Source organism: Orbicella faveolata, unplaced genomic scaffold (assembly GCF_042242905.1).
Source record: "Orbicella faveolata isolate gen_17 unplaced genomic scaffold, um_ofav_v1 contig_36, whole genome shotgun sequence".
NCBI classification, from domain to species: domain Eukaryota; kingdom Metazoa; phylum Cnidaria; class Anthozoa; order Scleractinia; family Merulinidae; genus Orbicella; species Orbicella faveolata.
This window is the reverse complement of record NW_028301565.1, coordinates 998,087-1,015,207: the sequence shown is the minus strand read 5'-3', so window position 1 is coordinate 1,015,207 and position 17,121 is coordinate 998,087. Positions and strand designations below refer to the sequence as shown.

General features: G+C 38.5%; 1 protein-coding gene, 1 long non-coding RNA gene and 2 pseudogenes across 5 annotated transcripts; 2 read left to right on the top strand and 2 right to left on the bottom strand.

Moving 5' to 3' along the window:
* The first annotated feature begins 3,680 nt into the window (after positions 1-3,680).
* On the top strand, positions 3,681-15,307 carry LOC149101915 (uncharacterized). The gene is made up of 3 exons (XM_089275259.1): positions 3,681-3,704; positions 3,797-4,132; positions 14,294-15,307. Exons 1-3 carry the CDS (start codon positions 3,681-3,683, stop codon positions 15,305-15,307), a joined length of 1,374 nt encoding a protein of 457 aa, XP_089131385.1.
* On the bottom strand, positions 6,315-9,202 carry LOC149101918 (uncharacterized). 3 transcript variants are annotated; one of them, XR_016202397.1, is made up of 3 exons: positions 8,962-9,140; positions 7,996-8,355; positions 6,315-7,668 (listed from the first exon to the last, which is right to left on the bottom strand). It is a non-coding gene; the product is annotated as an uncharacterized LOC149101918 (long non-coding RNA). The 3 variants fall into 3 exon arrangements; XR_016202398.1 differs by having other exon boundaries at positions 6,315-8,355; positions 8,556-9,202; XR_016202396.1 differs by having other exon boundaries at positions 6,315-8,355; positions 8,962-9,202.
* Positions 7,768-10,822, top strand: LOC149101917 (uncharacterized; annotated as a pseudogene). The gene is made up of 2 exons (XR_016202389.1): positions 7,768-7,960; positions 9,736-10,822. The product of XR_016202389.1 is annotated as an uncharacterized LOC149101917 (transcript).
* LOC149101916 (uncharacterized) lies at positions 10,875-12,068 on the bottom strand (annotated as a pseudogene).
* Positions 15,308-17,121: the final 1,814 nt, after the last annotated feature.

Genomic DNA, 17,121 nt, shown 5'->3' with positions numbered 1-17,121 from the left:
CTGTCTTTTCTATGCTTTTACGAAGAATCAAAGTAAGCGAGGTTATTAACGGAGTTATATCACATACTGGTTACGTATATCCAGGCCATAAACTAAAGTTAGGAGGTTGATAAGTTTAGTCAGCCAGTGCGATAGCGTGACCTCTTCTTTATCCACTCTAAATATACTTGGAAATCCATGCTTCGATGATCTGAAACAAATAAGCTATAGTTCTATCTACCCGCTGGCTGCATGGGCAAATGTAAAGCCAATTATATGTGATTGTCATGAACTACTTATAAGACTAATCAGAACTTGTAGCTTTAGTTAATGTTAACGCTATCAATATACAATGACAGACTTTATGATGCGGAGTGAGACACTAAGGTGGCAATCCTTCTAGTTACAATGTGGTGGCACTAACTCCCACTAACTAGGTTAAACGAGAAGAATTTTTAAAGCTCCAAGTAAAAGCTCCATGCCAATAAATCAAATTATTTTCAGAATGGCGTCACGCGCTGACTTAGAAAGAACGATTAAGATCCAAACACAGAAAATCGATAGCATGAATTCATAAAGAAGATGGCTAGAACAGGAGAATGACCTTCAACGCGCCACAGTTATTCATCTGAGAGAAATTGCAGAGTATGAGAGACACATACACAGGCGGGAACAGGCAATGGATTTTCAAATCAAAACGGAGATTACACAGTATAGGAGTTACATGCAGTCGAGCGGACAGCCACTGACTACTGTTAAGTCTAACGCCGTTTAACTTAAGACCAACCCGAGCCGGCAACGAGCAAACTATAATTAACGGTGATGATGTGATCACGGCCATTGACAGAGCTACAATTAGAGTTAGCCATACACTCAGTAACATGAGTAGCTATAAGTCAACAGGTATTCGGAAATGTCGTAGAAAGTTCGTGAAATATTTCATCGTCCGGTACTCCTACTGTAGGTCAATATTAACAATATGCAGCCTACGGGGTCGATGGGCGGGTATTCTTGGTCTGATGATCATTCAAACAATCATCTAGTGTATTTTGTTTAAACATTTGCATCCATTGCAAAGCAATTTAGGAATTTTGGGAATGTAGACTCCCATTGTATAAGTTTTAATCTTCTGAATAGAAAAGAACACTTGACACCTGAGGCAGAATTTCGCGTGATAAAGTGTTTTAATGTTTTCATATAAGATTTTTGAATGTTTTATACAACCATTCGCACATTTAAGTACCGGTTTGCGGCAATAAATAATTTTGAACTCTATACCAGCTTGAATTAAACATCTATGTTTACAGACCCACGCGTTCTTAAAGAATCGCCGAGATTGACGTCAATTATTTTACAAACTTGGGTCAACAAGAGTCACGCATTGTTTGTCCACTAATAAATAAAAACCCGTTGTATATTACATACTTTCTGGTAATCGATATTTTGCATCACGTAGAATTGTCATGATCACGTTCTAATTTTGACATCATTCCTCTCTGTAATCTACATTTACACTCCATAAAAACATTTTACAATCTTTCATTTGACCCATGATTCGAGCCTCGTTATATATATGACTTATATATCTTACATCTCCTATGTTCCACTTAAAATATAATAGGAGCTATGAATTCTCTCAGTCAAGGTTCGTTAAATATCTTAGTCCTGGGTTCTTTGCTTGTATCCATCCACAAATCTCTTTTCTACTTTCTAACAGAATTTGTTCGTTGAAGTGAAATGGGTGGAAGAACACAACTCAAAGACCGCAAACTTCTCGGACTGTTTTCTTGAGCCTGATGTGACATGGCCGTTTGCCTCACTGTACTGGTTCGATCAGCTGAGGACGCTGAAAGCAACAGAGATTCATCAGATGACCACAATGGCGACTTCGAGACTCCTTGTTTTCTTCGCTGTGTCTTGTAACATGGTGTGTCACTCTGTACCTCCCATCTATCGCTCTCCGAAGCCTCAGTTCTTGAAATCTTTTGGACCACACTCACTCTTTCGCGAGGCTGAGGTGTTTGACCGATCTCTTGCATTCTTGATTGACGGCGTTGTAAAAGCCGCTCCCTTTCTCTGCCAAACGCTCTCTCTTCCTTCGATTTGGCTTTGTCTATCAACCAAGACTGTTTGTTAAAGAGTGCCTTCTCACCGGCATTTCTTGCAAGTAGATATTTCGCACAGTTCTTAGACAAAACTAATTCGGGTGAAGAATTGAAAGCGGACATCTCCACAGAAAAAGTTTCAAAAACTCCACAAACAGATGCCGGGAGAAACTGCTTTGTACACAGACTAAGAATAATTCGAAATGACAGTGTTTATATGGAGAGGCGGACGTGCCCGGCCTAATCTATGACGTCACGTATTCCCACGCATTATAATACTCTATTCTGGGAAACAACAACAGATTATATATTAACCTGTCTGTTTGCCAAGGAGGAATGATTAGCACATTGAATTCCTTCGTGTATTAATATTGACCTAACAATGATGGCAAGAAGTTTCAAACAATCCTGAAGTCTGCTGTTATATTTCTTTTTATTCCAAAGATCCTTGGAGTATTGCAAAAACGTTATTAATCACAACATAGTTAGTGGAGGGGAATACTACCACTAACTATGATCACAAGCTACGCTGTTTCACGCGGAACTTTGGCCATTGCTTATGTCGCCTTTAGTAGAAAGTACGGGAAAAAACAATTATTATTATTATTTGTTCTGTAGCAGCCTTTCTTGCTATCATTGCTATTGGTTCAGCTTGTGGCATCTGTTGATTTCATTATCTCTCATAACACTAAAAAAAACAATTATTAGTATTATTTGTTCTGCAGAAGAGGCACGTACAGAATGACAACAAAAAGCTACAAAAGTAGGTCATTGAATGTGTCTAAGGCCGTCCGCGGCCAAGTGCCAATAGCATAAGATATAGCTGTTTTCTTTAAGAAGCGAATGTAGTGTGTTGGATCTTTCTATTTATCTCGCGATCGGCTAAAGCAGTTTATCCATAACCGATGGCAGGGTCTTCGTGATGTTCTATTGCTATTATTCACGGTGTCTTTGTAAAATGTCGGCAGTGTTAGTTCTTTCCTCCCATTCTTGGAAACGGGAAACGGAAAACGGTCGTCGAAACTGCTTATTTAGTTTTTTTCAGGAAAGCTAAACAGTCAGCGAAAAGTAAACGTTTGGAGTTGTCCTTCAGTAGCATGTTGATTAAATAGACGATTGGATTGAGGCCTTGAGTAGCTGTTATTCTTTTAATTCCAAGCTTTCGTCGATCTTCGGCATCGTCAGGTATTGTAAAGAAAATATTCCACTGTGCGTGGTATAAAAAGCGGTGTAGGTGACAAATAATTAGAATATATAACCACCTGGAGGTCCTACAGTAGAGAAAGAAAGGAACGGGGCGGCCTGGAAATCATGCTCTGTCTGCAGCAGTCAGAGAAGACTAGAAGCGCTATGGAGAGGCCTTATGCGATACCTGGTCATAAATGAGATGGCTGAAGGTGATAAGAAGAACAACCGGTTGCATAAATGTGGCGATGGCAACACGCAAAAACATAGAAAATCGCTAATGAGTAGTAGAAAGAACAAAGATATATTGTAAAGCTGTTCTCTTTAAACTTATTCGTGTCATCTACACCGGATGCCAGTACTGAGAAAACCCGCGCGTGGGTTCAGAAGGGATTTCTGAGTCGCACAAAAATGTATTTTCCGCTGTTATACCAAGTAATTAGTCGCAGTTGTTTTCGTCTCACATCTGCCGCACCCACTATTGTGCATTCTGTTTTGCATGGATGTCCTGATTGGCCAGTTATTAGTATTTATACTCTCCGCTGTCTCTTGAGTACCATTCACGCTCGCGGTTCCATACAGTTTATTCATCTTTCTGGTTTACGCCCCCCACCCCCACCCCCCTCCCGTTTACTACAGGTTTCGTCATTGCTTTTATCTTTCAGGCCGTAGAGCCGCTTCTGGCGACTTCTTTCGCTGTTTCAAATGCGGCAAATTTGGACACTGGGCCAAGGACTGTAGATCCATGTTCTGGCCGGGAAGTTACCAGTCCCCTAGCTACAATTCTTGCCCTGGAATCTCCTACAACAAGCCAACCGCAGCCCAATCAACTCAACCAAAGCAATGAAGATGACTTGGCGCAGGTAGATCAAATTACACAGAATTACGAACTTGAAAGCGGACATTCATTAAGTGTTAAGGGTAATTTGAAGAATAATTTAGGTTTCTGGAGATCTATATGTGCTCCGGATTTTATTTTGTCTATTATTGAAAACGGCTACAGGCTGCCGTTCATCAGTTTTCCGTTGGCCGTAAAGCTAAGAAATAATAGAGACCTTAAGCATAGACGACGAGAACGGCGGACGAGTACGAACCGGAAGTAACTTTGAACCACAAGATGATACTGCGCATGTCATGTCTTGTCTTCGCTGACGTCATTCGTCGTCCACCGAACGTCGAGAACGTGAGAAAAGCTGTGTTGCCGTCCTCTGCTCTACGTAAGTATTTGTCAGTCTATTTCTTAGCCTTTTAGAGGTTTAATTGAGCAAAAGCTTAGCAATCAAGGGTTTGAATTTAGTATACGAAAGTTTCTTTTGTTTTTTAGCTCAAACTTAAAGTAATTAGCCTCTGTAAACTTCTTTTGCAGGAACTGCACATGGCGTGTCAAACTCCCGCGTCAGGGAACACCGCGGTAAAACGCACTGCGCATGAGTACAAATTTGAGCTTCCGGTAAATTATGCATTTCCGGTTACGTATTAAAATCCAATGTAAACAAGATAAAATCTCGTACCGCGAAGTTTGAAAACAAAAAGTAAGAGTTAGCAAAAGAAAGTAGGGGAAAGGTTTGTCTCGTTGAAAAGTTTATTTTTCATTTGAGTTTCAAGCGCTTGCACCCAGGGGTTTGGTGTTTGCACCAACAACAAAATATGAGAGAATTTCGGGCGCGTTCGTGCTCGACAAGAGCATTTTTTTTTTTACGTAGTTCTCCTTGTTGCGTTGGTTTGGTTGTGCGGTTCCTTCGCAGAAAAATGTGGGAAAGCCAACAAAAGCAGCCGTAAATGTAACGGCAAAAGATATTTTCTGTCTGAAGATTTAACCAGAGCTGCCGAACTCAAGTGGGCTCAACAGTTTGCCGTGTTCACTGGGACGAAATACGGACGAGCAACAACAGATGTTCGGTTCCTAGAGAAAACCATTCGCGAGGCGTCAGGAAACAGCGGATTCCTGCAAGACTTTTTGCAGTCCTGGATGCCATAGGAGCAACATGTCATGGGTACAAGCCAGGTGCAAGGTGGTGCTACAAATGCTGTACCAGAGTGGACGAAGAAACAAGGTTTACCTCGCATCCTGACTAGAAGCCGCCGGTGTTACGAACTACTGGCAGGCCAGTTAATTAGACATCGGTTAATTATAATTGACACGCAGGTTCGCACTGCCTTGGATTGCTGCAAGGATTTTCGGAATATCCTTACCAGCAAATTAAATGAAATTAAGGAAAAGGAAAGCATACTCTTTCAAAGATTTTTGTGGCAACAATAAACAAGTTGTTTGTATCAAATTTTGTAAAATTTGGGGCAAAATAGACATGATACCAAAAAATTCATTATAAATTTAATTATATTTTGTGTTAAATGATCCAAGTCTTACGCATGTATGGTTCTCCACTAAGATGGAAATAAACAGACCTCAGATGACAAACTTCAAAAGGTACCTATAAAATTATCTCGCACTACTGATGTTGGAGTGTTATTTGCATTAATGTACCTCACATTTTTATTTTACTCTTCTTGACTACAGTACAGTACTGTCAATTGCTTCACTAAACTTAATTGTTGGGGTGCAGGTAGCAAAAAGCCACCTCAGGCAGTTCAGTCAATTGGTATATTATGGAAAGAAAAAGGTAGCACAGAAGCTGGGAAATATTATTTTGAAAAATTAACTGCCAAGCAAATTTAAAGAAAAATAATAATTTTAAAGACAGCAAAACAAGAACTTTATGCCACTTGACAAACTTATCTTTCCTAAGACCAAACCCATAAAATTGCACCAATAATATCGTCTAAAATTAATGTCAGTTTCACATATACTTATTGAAATTCAGTAGTACTGCAATGTTGTCTCCACACCAAGGATTCAGTTAGAGGGGTGTCCAGGAACCCTATGAGCACCCACTTCATGAAAAATTTCACTAAAAATTTACCTACTCCATTTTTCATTAGTGGGGGGATATGCTTTTTGGACATCCATTTTCAGTATCTGGATACAAACAAACTCATCACTAATATGTTTATTTCTTATTTTTTTTTAAATTTTTTATTTAGATCTTGCAATTTACCAATTTTAGGACTACACAAGAACTTAAAGCAGCAACACAGCAGTAGTGAAGGCCTCCAAAAAGTTCAGAACCATTTCCAATTGCTGTTCTAAAGACTTAAATTTCTAGAAGAGGCTTGTGGAATAGACCTGCAGTACCCAAAAAGCCAGCAAACATCCATGGCAGAAATACAAACATCATTTGGGGTGGTAAAAATAAATTGCTATTGTGAATTTACAATGGATAAAACAGTTTGTAACAGGATGACAACAGAAATCCATGACTTAACTCAACTATCAGGTTAGTATCACTTACCTGAAATGTAAAGATACAAGACATACAAGATACAAGTATTTTGAAGGATAATTGTTTGACATCATGATAATCCATGGCACACTATAATAACACCATCTGACCAAAACTCATTCAAACAGATTATCATTATTTACATGTATTGCACATGGTCAATGACAATATCATAAGTTTTATCATTCAGTTGAAGTCATAAGCACTAATGAGAAGGATTTAGAGGACTTCTCAATTATTATGGCAATGATTTGGAAGAGTTATCTGAGGAGTCTCTTGGCCAAGAAAAAAAATGCTGCGTCAGAGTTGCCACAAACTATTCAAGTCTCATCCTTTCAATGATTTGGAAAACTGATAATTATTTTTGTTCGAATATTGACTAGTGACTTAGGTAACAATCAAAATAACATGTTGTTTAGGTGACCGGTAAGGGTAACAGACACCATTTCAAGATTATATTTCTGATACAGGTATTGTATTTGTGCAATCCAATAAGTAAGAGGATGTGTTAAGACCAATACATGACAGTGATTGACACAAGCAGAGAATTAAATATTTAAATTTAATAAATAAAATTATTTCAATAATTTATTTAAATTAGTAAAATAGATATTTACCTTTTCTATTAATTTCAGAAAATTCATTTGACCAGCTGATCGGAAAATTTTAAATATCATTGCAACATCATTATGAAAGCAGTGATGCCTTGCCACTGGATGCTCCTGGACAGATGAAAGAGTTTGCTGACAAAACTGCACCTGGTCTTTTCAATGTCATTTTGCAGTCTATTCTCTGGGAAGATCCAAGATTGAGTGAAGAACACCGTGTATTAGAGGAAAAAAGAACTCTTGTTTTGTTGTGCACAATAGCATATTTCACGTACTTCGCCCTGTTTTATTCTTATTTGTATTTAAAATACAGGTCTCCTTGGAAGACCATAAGGCCACTCAGTTTAAAAAGTCTGTTTAAATAATTATTGCATGTTTCTTAACTACAACAGCAGACACAGCTTTACCCCAATATAAATGTCAGTTCTATTATATAATGAAGTAAAATTACTAAATGTTTTACCTTTCTTCACATTTAACCCCTTGAAAGGTAAGGACATAAAAGTAGTTCCAGTGAACTAACTTGCAACAATGCCATTCTTTTTATAGATCTCAGAAAACAAATACACTTCAAAGAGAAGAGGGATTATTTATCCAGCAACATGGGGCATTCTGAGATGTTATCAATTCTGGAAGAATTTGAGGTTTCAGCACAAGCCGAAGGGATGTGGATGGTCAAAAAAGCAGGCTCCTCAGGGAGAAGCCAATGTTTGTAAACTTTCAGATTTCAAATGTACTTCAAGTGAGTTTAAAGTACGGTAGTTTAAAATCTGAAACCTATAACTTTAAAATACTGTGAATTAAAAACTTGTCCGGTTAGTTGAACAGTCTTTTTGTGTACATATGGATAGGCTAGCAAAACAGTGGCGCATAAAGGAAACATGTTATTGTAACATAGAAAATCATATAAGTCACTGAAATGATTTTAAATTTTAATAAATTTGTTTCAAATGAGTGAGTTACTACACAGTTCTGTAATGGTGTTCTGCCTCTTATTACTGGCAATGTACAACTTGAAGACTCCTTTGACCTATCCATCCTGAATGAAAATCCAATGGTACCTCAAAGTTCTCTGGCATTTTATTTAGAATGGCTCACCAAAGAAGGCAATCTTGCCGCTGTTGTAATCATGAAATTCTGAAAGTAAAATTGAAATTTATTTCCAAACCAAAAATTTGTATTTTCATGCAGGTGCTTGACCATTACATGTAGCTTGAGTTTTAAGTGAGCTTCTCGTGATCAGCTCCACAAGTTGAAATCGTGAGATCACTTCCATTGTGAAATTCGTAGTATTATAGGCTAAATAAAATCGATAAACAACGAATAGACTTACGAACCTTCTCTGTCACCATGAAAAAATTTTTCAACGGATATAATCTTGTAGCAGTCCAAGCAACAAATTGGAAAAAAAAAAACAGGCATAAATAAGAAGAAGAACCCAACTTTAGATGTTTTTAAATTATTTGACCCCTCTTTTTAACCATTATTGTACACTATTTTTAGTATTATGACGATTGCATTGCAAATTTCTGTTTTCCTTATCCAGACTTAGTAGTAGTAGGTCCACATCAGCTGTACAGTTGCATACTTTTAAAACCTACTTATCAAATAAATGTACGTATGTACAACACGAACTGACAAAAGGCTTACTAATCAGTAATGACGGCCACTGCGGAGCATTTCTTAAAGGGTCCAACGAACATTTCCAGGACCAGTAATTGCAACAAGTTATTGTCTACATACCTTTTTTGTATTTGTGGTCCTTTCTTCTTTCATCTGTGGCTGCTGATTCACAACAACAAGCTTAAACACCGCGAGGCGAACAACAAAATTAATCTGAACCACCGAACAACACGGGCAAACCGGAAATGCTGAACTTGACGCATGCGCATACGTTTTGCCGCGGTGTTGCGTCAGGGTAAGATCTAAAGTCTTAGTAAATTGGATCGTTCATGATGAGCTTAATTTCCTTGTGAAAAATAACAGTCGCTTCGGGACGGTTAAATTTGTGGTTCAGTCTATCGTTTCTGCAGCGTTCCTCGAGAATAAAAGCAGAGCATTTGCAGCTTTATAAATATTGACTGAGTTATCAAGTTCAACTTTATTCATTGCTCGATCTGTCTGAACATATAAGCTTTGTCTAGTAATAAACAGATAAAGTTGTTTCTAATATATATATATATATATATATATATATATATATATATAGCGATAAATCCCAGAAGCAAAAAGCCACGTCGTTATAGCAGGCTCGAATTCCAAGAGATTGAAATAACAGTCCTGTAGATCGCAGACTTGAAACGTTCCTAATTTTAAATTTGGGGATTGCTTGTATCAACGAATATAAGCTAAACTGCATGCATTGCAGGGCAGAGTAAGCCTGATTAGCACTAATTTAGATTTAACTGTCATGGTGTATGCAATTAACATATGATATGCAATTAAAGCAGGATTAGTCTTAATGCCTGCTCAGAAGTGTAAAAGGAATTTTAAGACATTCACATTTTCCTTCTCCAGAAACAACTCTATGAAATGGACAGAAGACCATGACTTAACCCTCTGTGGGGAAGTTCTTCTCCAGGAGCCTTTCAAGCATCCCAAAAACAGCAAAGAAAGGGGTGAAGTATGGAGGCAGATTGCCCTTAATCTTAACAGTCTTGCAAGTCCCATATTCAAAGTGTCTAAGAGATCAGTGAGAGACCGACTAACCCTTTTGCAGACGAAGTACAAGGAGAAAATAAGAGAAGAAGAAAGAGCATCAGGCATAGACTGTGAGGAGACCCAGCTAGATGCAGCACTTGAAGAGATTCTTGACAAAGAAAAGGCAGCTGACATGGAAAGGAATGAGCAAGCTGGCACTCTCACCAAAAAACACTAGATTGAGAAAGCAAGTGCCGAAGAGGTTAGGCGCCAAGCTATGGAACGTCTTGGCAAAACCCAAAAAAGAAATGCAGATTCAGAAGAAGGAAAACCCAGTAAAAGAGGGAAGAGAAGAAGTTCGGATGCTGTTGAATACCTCAAGGAGAAGTTTGAGTTAGAAAGTAAACTGAGGAAGGATGAAATGGAGTTAAAAAAAAATGAACAGCAGATGTTGATGGATCAGCAGAGTCAAATGCACAAGCAGCAATTAGAAATGATGAAGATGGTACAACAACAGAATCAGTCATTAATGGCTTTATTGGAAAAAGCTACATTCACAAAGTGACTATCACAAATCTCCTCAAGATTTTGGAAATTTATTCTAAAACATGTTACATTTTTAAAAGGGGAGTATTAATCTTAGCACCTCTTCTTTTGGAAACCTAAACTATGTTGAGCATTAATTTACTTAAACTTTGTTGAACTATGTTGAAATTTTAGTTAACAAATATTTTCCGCTGTTTTTCAACATGATTTTGTGATGCAGGAAACTTGTTTCTTTATTTCAATACAAAAATCATACTTCACTTGCTTAGTGAGATAATGACTTGAAGAGAAGATCGGTTTTTTGCCTTATGTCCATGCTGTTGTGTTGGCATTTTTTTGCAGATAGTGTGAATCTGGCATTACTGTAACAGTGTACAAAAAGCATGTTGGTAAAATTAAACCACATTTTGAATTCTCATTTGCTGTGATTTTACATATTATACATAATGCCCAGGCACCATGTTACAAAGTTACCACAAAAAGTAATTAAAAAAGGTTATTAAGAAAAGTAGTCTTCTGAGGAAAGAGGTTCCAGCTGAAAAAAACTTGATGTCTGATTTGCATAGAGACATGTGAGGGCATTTCTAAGTAGGGCACTGACCACATACATTTTACCCACACTACTGAGACCAATTTTAAAGTTTTTTTTAAAGTCCAAAAACTTGAAGTAGTTAGTGACATCATTGAATAGCCACTCTACTGATTCTCTGACACTGCTCATTGACTGGTTGAAATCCATCATTTGACGGGTCAAGGCTCTATCCCTGAAAGTGGCTTGAAGGTGTACCCTTAAAGGGTATGCTGGATCACCATAAATGCAGTATGGATTCCCCAAAGGAGAGTTTGCAAAAGCTTGTAGGTCATTAAGGAGTCTTGAGTCAGCCAGCATGCCTGCATCATGCCTCCTTCCTTCTGAAAAATAGAAAAATATTCAAAACTGTTTTCATGAATGATATAGAAATATATGACAAAATAAAGAATTATTAGAACCATTTCTTACCTACGGAGCCATATAGATGACCTATCAGACCATTGGGAAGGGCAACACACTGAAACTTCAAAGCATGTACTCTTTTGTGGCCGTTATAGACTGCTCTCTGATGCTCTGCAGGTCTGCAAATTGGACGAACCGTCCCGTCAACAAATCCAAAACAATTGTCCAAGGGAGAACCCTGGGCAGCAATAGTGTCACTATACAGTTACAGCAAGGGCTGAGAGAGAATTTGGTGATTCCACTGAGTGATTCTGTGACCGTGTGTATCGTATATGTAGTCAAGCACCTGGTTGCTAACCATGCTTAACACTGGAACCGGTCGACCAAATCGTGGAATGATATCACTGAATCTGCAGGGGTAAGATAATCTTCTCAGAAGAATACAAAGCGCTTCCATTCCACTTGATACGGTTCTTTGGTAACACGTAAAGCTGTCTGGTATTTGAAGGACTTCGGCAAGAAGTGAAAGGTCGTGCTTCCTGAATCTAAATTCTGCCAAACACTCTGCATCGTTCATATCTTCCAGAGAAAACCTTCCAAAATTCTCATAGCAAAAATCAGGATTTTTTGGCGAGTATTCCTCATACAACAACAACAGTTCTTCATCATCTAAAATGCCTTGAGCGTGACTAAAGAGAAAAAGTTCTTGAAGCTCGTGAAAAGAAACCATCTCGACGAAAAATTGATTTACTGTGCTGTGATTTTTTGTTTACGTTCACGTTCTCGTCGAGCGAAGCTAAGTTTCGGATTTCCCGCCGTTTTCGCACCGTGAACGGACCGTTCCGTCCCAGTCTTCACGCGGTACTATTCGTCGTCGTCTTCTTCTTCGTCGTCTATGCTTAAGGTCCCTAATAAGTCAGCTCGACTTCATGCTGATTTTGTGGACCAAGCTGTTCTTGAGCTTGTTAACTCTGGTCGGGTGCGTACGGTTAATGAGCAGTCTTTTGTTGTAAATCCCTTGTCAGTTTCTATACAGCCATGCGGTAAAAAGAGGTTAATTCTTGATTTGCGCCATGTCAATAAGTCATTAATTAAGCAAAGCGTTAAGTACGAGGACTGGAAAATTGCTATGGCTTATTTTGCGAAAGACGCGTACATGTTTTCCTTTGATTTAAAAAGCGGTTATCACCATATCGACATTGCACAAGAACACCAAACTTTTCTGGGGTTTTCATGGCGGGCGTCTGATTCCATTAATGAAGTATTTTATGTTTTCGCTGTGCTCCCGTTCGGTCTTTCCTCTGCCCCTTACGTTTTCACAAAGGTTTTGAAGCCTTTAGAAAAGTATTGGAGAATACAGGGTCTTTGTATAGCCATCTTCTTGGACGATGGTTGGGCGATTGTTCAGGATAGAGAAAGTTGTCGCACTAAGGCCCTAGCTGTAAGGGGGGATTTGTATAACGCGGGTTTTGTCGTTAACGAAGACAAATCGGTATGGGAACCCACCCAAGTATTGGACTGGTTGGGTATAACCTGGAATTCTGCACTGGGTACTTTAAAAATTGTAGAAAGAAGAATTCTTAAGGTCATCAATACAATTGATCATATTATTGAAGCCGATTTCAAAGTGTCTGCCAGAGAGTTGGCCTCCTTCACAGGCCAAATTATTTCCACCGGGCCTGTAGTTGGTAACATTGGCAGGATAATGACCAGACATTGTGTCTTGTCCACCTTGTGCAAAGATAACTGGGATTCTATATTCCGTCTCGACGATTACTGCAAGGAAGAACTGTATTTTTGGAAGGAAAATATGGTTAATATCAACTCTAGGTATTGCTTTGTAAGTAAAGATCCTAGTTTTTTTGTATATTCGGATGCCAGTGCTACCGGAGGTGGAGCAATTATTGACTTTAACAATGATTTTGTGTGCCACAAAATGTGGTCGGAGAACGAGAGAGTTCAAAGTTCAACGTGGAGGGAGTTGTCTGTTATTGAGTTTTCATTGCAATCATTTGCCTCAGTGTTGGAAGGATCACACGTTAAGTGGTTTACTGATAGCCAAGCAGCTGCGAAGATTGTTGAAGTGGGCAGCATGAAATTAGGTTTGCATAAGATGGCCCGAAGGATTTTTATATTTGTATTCGATCGGGGATTCATTTAGAAGTGCAATGGATCCCTCGCACTTCGAATTAGCAAGCTGATTATATAAGTCGTTTAATTGATACTGATGATTGGCAAATTACTGAAGAATTTTTTCTTTTTCTTGATGGCCGGTGGGGCCCGCATAGTGTTGATTGTTTTGCCAATTATTACAATCACAAGCTCCCCAAATATTTTTCGAGGTTTTGGAACCCCAATACTTCGGGTGTTGATTTTTTCTTTCAGTCTCTTCGAGGAGAAAATTGCCTAGTAGTCCCTCCAGTTGGTATCGTCCCACGCGTATTGCATTATTTGAAATCTCAGCGGGCCGTTGGTACGCTCGTTGTACCTCTTTGGCCTTTAATTACACACAAGTATAGTAGTTATCTTGTGGCTCACAGTATTCATATCGGAAATGAGGTTCTAACCCGCGGAAGAAACCTTAATTCGCTCTTAGGGTCTGGTCTTTTCACAGGAAATATTATTGCCTTCAGATTGAAATTTACTGAGTAATTTATTGGACGGTGTGTCCATTAACCTAACGATTATTTACATTTGGTAGCGCTGGCCAAAGCAATATGTTGTTTATCTATGTGGCACTGGCCTAATTAATAGTCTGTCATTTCATGTGGCGCTGTCTTAAACAGCGTATAGTTGATTTATGTGGCGCTGGCCCAACCAATGGTTTTTGATTTACGGGGCACTGGTCCATTCAATAGTCTATCGTCTTATGTGGCACTGGTCCCAACAATGATCGATTTTTATACCGCTCTTTTTTGTTCTTTTATTATATATGTTTTGCTCTTGTCTTTCCAGGTAATCTTATCAAGTAATTCCTGGAAAGGCTTTCAACAATTTTCTTCAATCAACGTTTATGAGGTTTTAGAAGTTATGTTGAAGTCCAGGGCGGATACAACTACTAAAGCATACGTTCGCGCTATTAGAAAGTTCTTGGAGTGGTCTAAAAGTGGACATTTCAACATGCAGTTACCTTTTCCCCTTAGTGTTGTTTCTCTATATTTATTTGAAGTTCAGCAGTCTTGCACCTCTAGTTCCTCAGTAATTTTAGCCCATGCTGCCCTTAAATGGCTACATTCTTTTGTCCCTAGTTTGGATCGTAATCCTTTAGATAGTGAATTTTGCAGGAATATTATCGAATCTGCTAAACGCCAGAAATCACAGCCAGTTATGAAAAAGAAGCCTATTACCACAGACATCACAAGGAGTATTTTAGATACTCATAACAAGAAAGATGCTAATTTAAAGAATCTTCGTATCGCTGCGTTATGCTCTTTAGCTTTTGCAGGATTTTTTCGTTACGACGAATTATGCAATATTGTTCCTAAGCATATTGAATTTCACAGCGATTACATAAGAATCTTTGTACCTCCTAGTAAGACAGATGTTTATAGGGAAGGGAATTTCGTCTTTATAAGTGAATCCAGGTCTAAGTACTGTCCTGTTGGTGTTTTACAACGGTATTTAGATTTATCTGGTATTGACTTATGTAGTTCTCTCCCTTTATTTAGACCGCTTGTTTTTCACCGTAGTAGTTCTAGCTATATCCTGAGAAGTGGAAAGATTTCTTATACTATTTGTAGAGATATCTTAAGGGATACCTTAAGTCAGCTGGGCCTCAACCCTAATGATTATGGTCTTCATAGTCTAAGATCCGGTGGTATTACATCTGCGGTACGTAATAGTAGTAACTCGATTCTAGAAAGACTTCTTAAAATACATGGTAGATGGAAATCTGATTCTGCCAAGGATATGTATGTTGAAGAAAGCCTTGAAAACAGGTTACAAGTAACTAAGTATTTAGGTTTGTAATGCATTATCGAGCGTATATTAATTTCTCCATACAGTAGTGTGTAAAAAATTGTAAAAAAACAAACAAACAACAACAACAACAACTTTGTAATTTCTTTTTTTGCAGTCCACTCTGTGTTAGTAACTATCTATCTTATAATAAACTGTTTTGGATCCGCTTGCGCATCCTACCATATTTCTCGTGTGATTTGTTTGTATTACGGGAATTTAAGGGTAAAATGATTTACGTTCGCTTGAGCGAAGCGAATTAGAACGTAACTACATTTGATTTAGTAAGAAAGCGGAAAAGGTACCAGCTTGCGCATACCCTGGACTATGAAACTATCTTTAAATTCCAAACTTCCAGTAACAAATCGAACTGCAGGAAACAAATGCCTCTTAGTCTGGCGCTCATTGGGATTTAAAAGATCAAGGGAAGTCGTTTCCAACCTTGTGGGTTACGTTAGGGTTATAGCTGGTGAGCCAAATCCTGCGCTCTGATTGGCTACCCGAGCGAACATTACCCGTGGTGTTCTTGATGCCGTATAATATAGGGCAATCTAAGGCAACCTTGGCTAGGTCTTGCAATAACCAACACATTCCCTTGCGCCCCTGAAAGCAACGCCTGCCTGGAAAAACGATCCCCGGGTACGGTGGAGATTAACATGGCTAATGCTTCAATATGAAACTCCTTAAACTGTTGAAACCAAATGCGCCCATCAACTCTCCCCATCCCCCGTGAGCAGGCCGGTGGGGATTTAAATCGCAATTTTGAGATTCTTTGGTCTAACCTTTTGGCCAGCATTTTTACAGTTGTTTTGGGAGTTGAAGATGACTATCGATTTGTACATCACAAGCTTGCGTGCAGACGTCACTTATTCCGCATCGACCCCGGGACGAACATTCGCCAAACGATGTTCAGAGTCAGCTAACAGCATACAAAGACAATCACTGTTTGATCTTTGCACTACGACAGGAAAGAGCACTGGAGGTCCGCTATGCTGCTAGACTAATATCATTGTGGTCAGATATAAACAATTTAACAACAGAAGTCTACCAATCGCTCCACAATCGAAGATTAATGATCGTCACTGTGATTAACTTGCTCTGCCCAATATCCTACAAAGCCCTTTGTCATTCTCTTCTCAATACGTCTTTAAATGAGTACAAACTGACTTCATCTCTGCATAACGACTTCATGAAACTCCGTGAAATAAAATATAAAGTGCAAAAAACCCAGCAATAATTAGTGCCAAACTAGCTTGGAAGTGACAAAATAAATATAATTTTTCACGTTGTTATTGTAAGATAGTTTTGTACTGGTATGTAGATTCCTTGGTATGCAGGTTACGCAATTATGCTAAGAAGTTAATATTCAAGGAGTTTATCCTTTAGGAGTTGTCACTTCGACGGCATCTCCGCTTTGATCAGCTCATTTTGGAAATTTCGTTTTAGTAAATTTCCGTGTTTTTGTTTACTACGTTTATTGTGTTAATAACTATCCAAGGGCAATTTATGTCTGATCAATAAACGAGATGCCCCCTCCTATATGACTGATGTTTTCTTACTTAGAGTAAGTTAGAAATTATTTTGTTTTCGTTTCACTGCAGAGTAATTAGACAACAAAATACGTTATGAATTTAATCGATTAAGTCAAGAAACTCAAATTTATTCTCCCTCACGGAAAGGTTGGCAAAGTAGGTCATACATAGTTCATTACTGTTAAGTGTCTAACATCAGAGTAAGTGGAAGATATAAAAGGAAACAGAATAGTTTTTCAACGCTAATGAGCCACTGTCTTCTATGTCTGCAAACGACATCAAATCGCTATTTAA

Excerpts from the sequence above, each read along its gene's own strand:
- LOC149101915 (XM_089275259.1), top strand. The coding sequence starts at position 3,681 with ATGTATTTTCCGCTGTTATACCAA. Across the intron at positions 3,705-3,796 it reads ATTTTCCGCTGTTATACCAA|TATTTATACTCTCCGCTGTC; the intron begins GTAATTAGTCGC and ends GCCAGTTATTAG. Across the intron at positions 4,133-14,293 it reads ATGAAGATGACTTGGCGCAG|GTAATCTTATCAAGTAATTC; the intron begins GTAGATCAAATT and ends TTGTCTTTCCAG.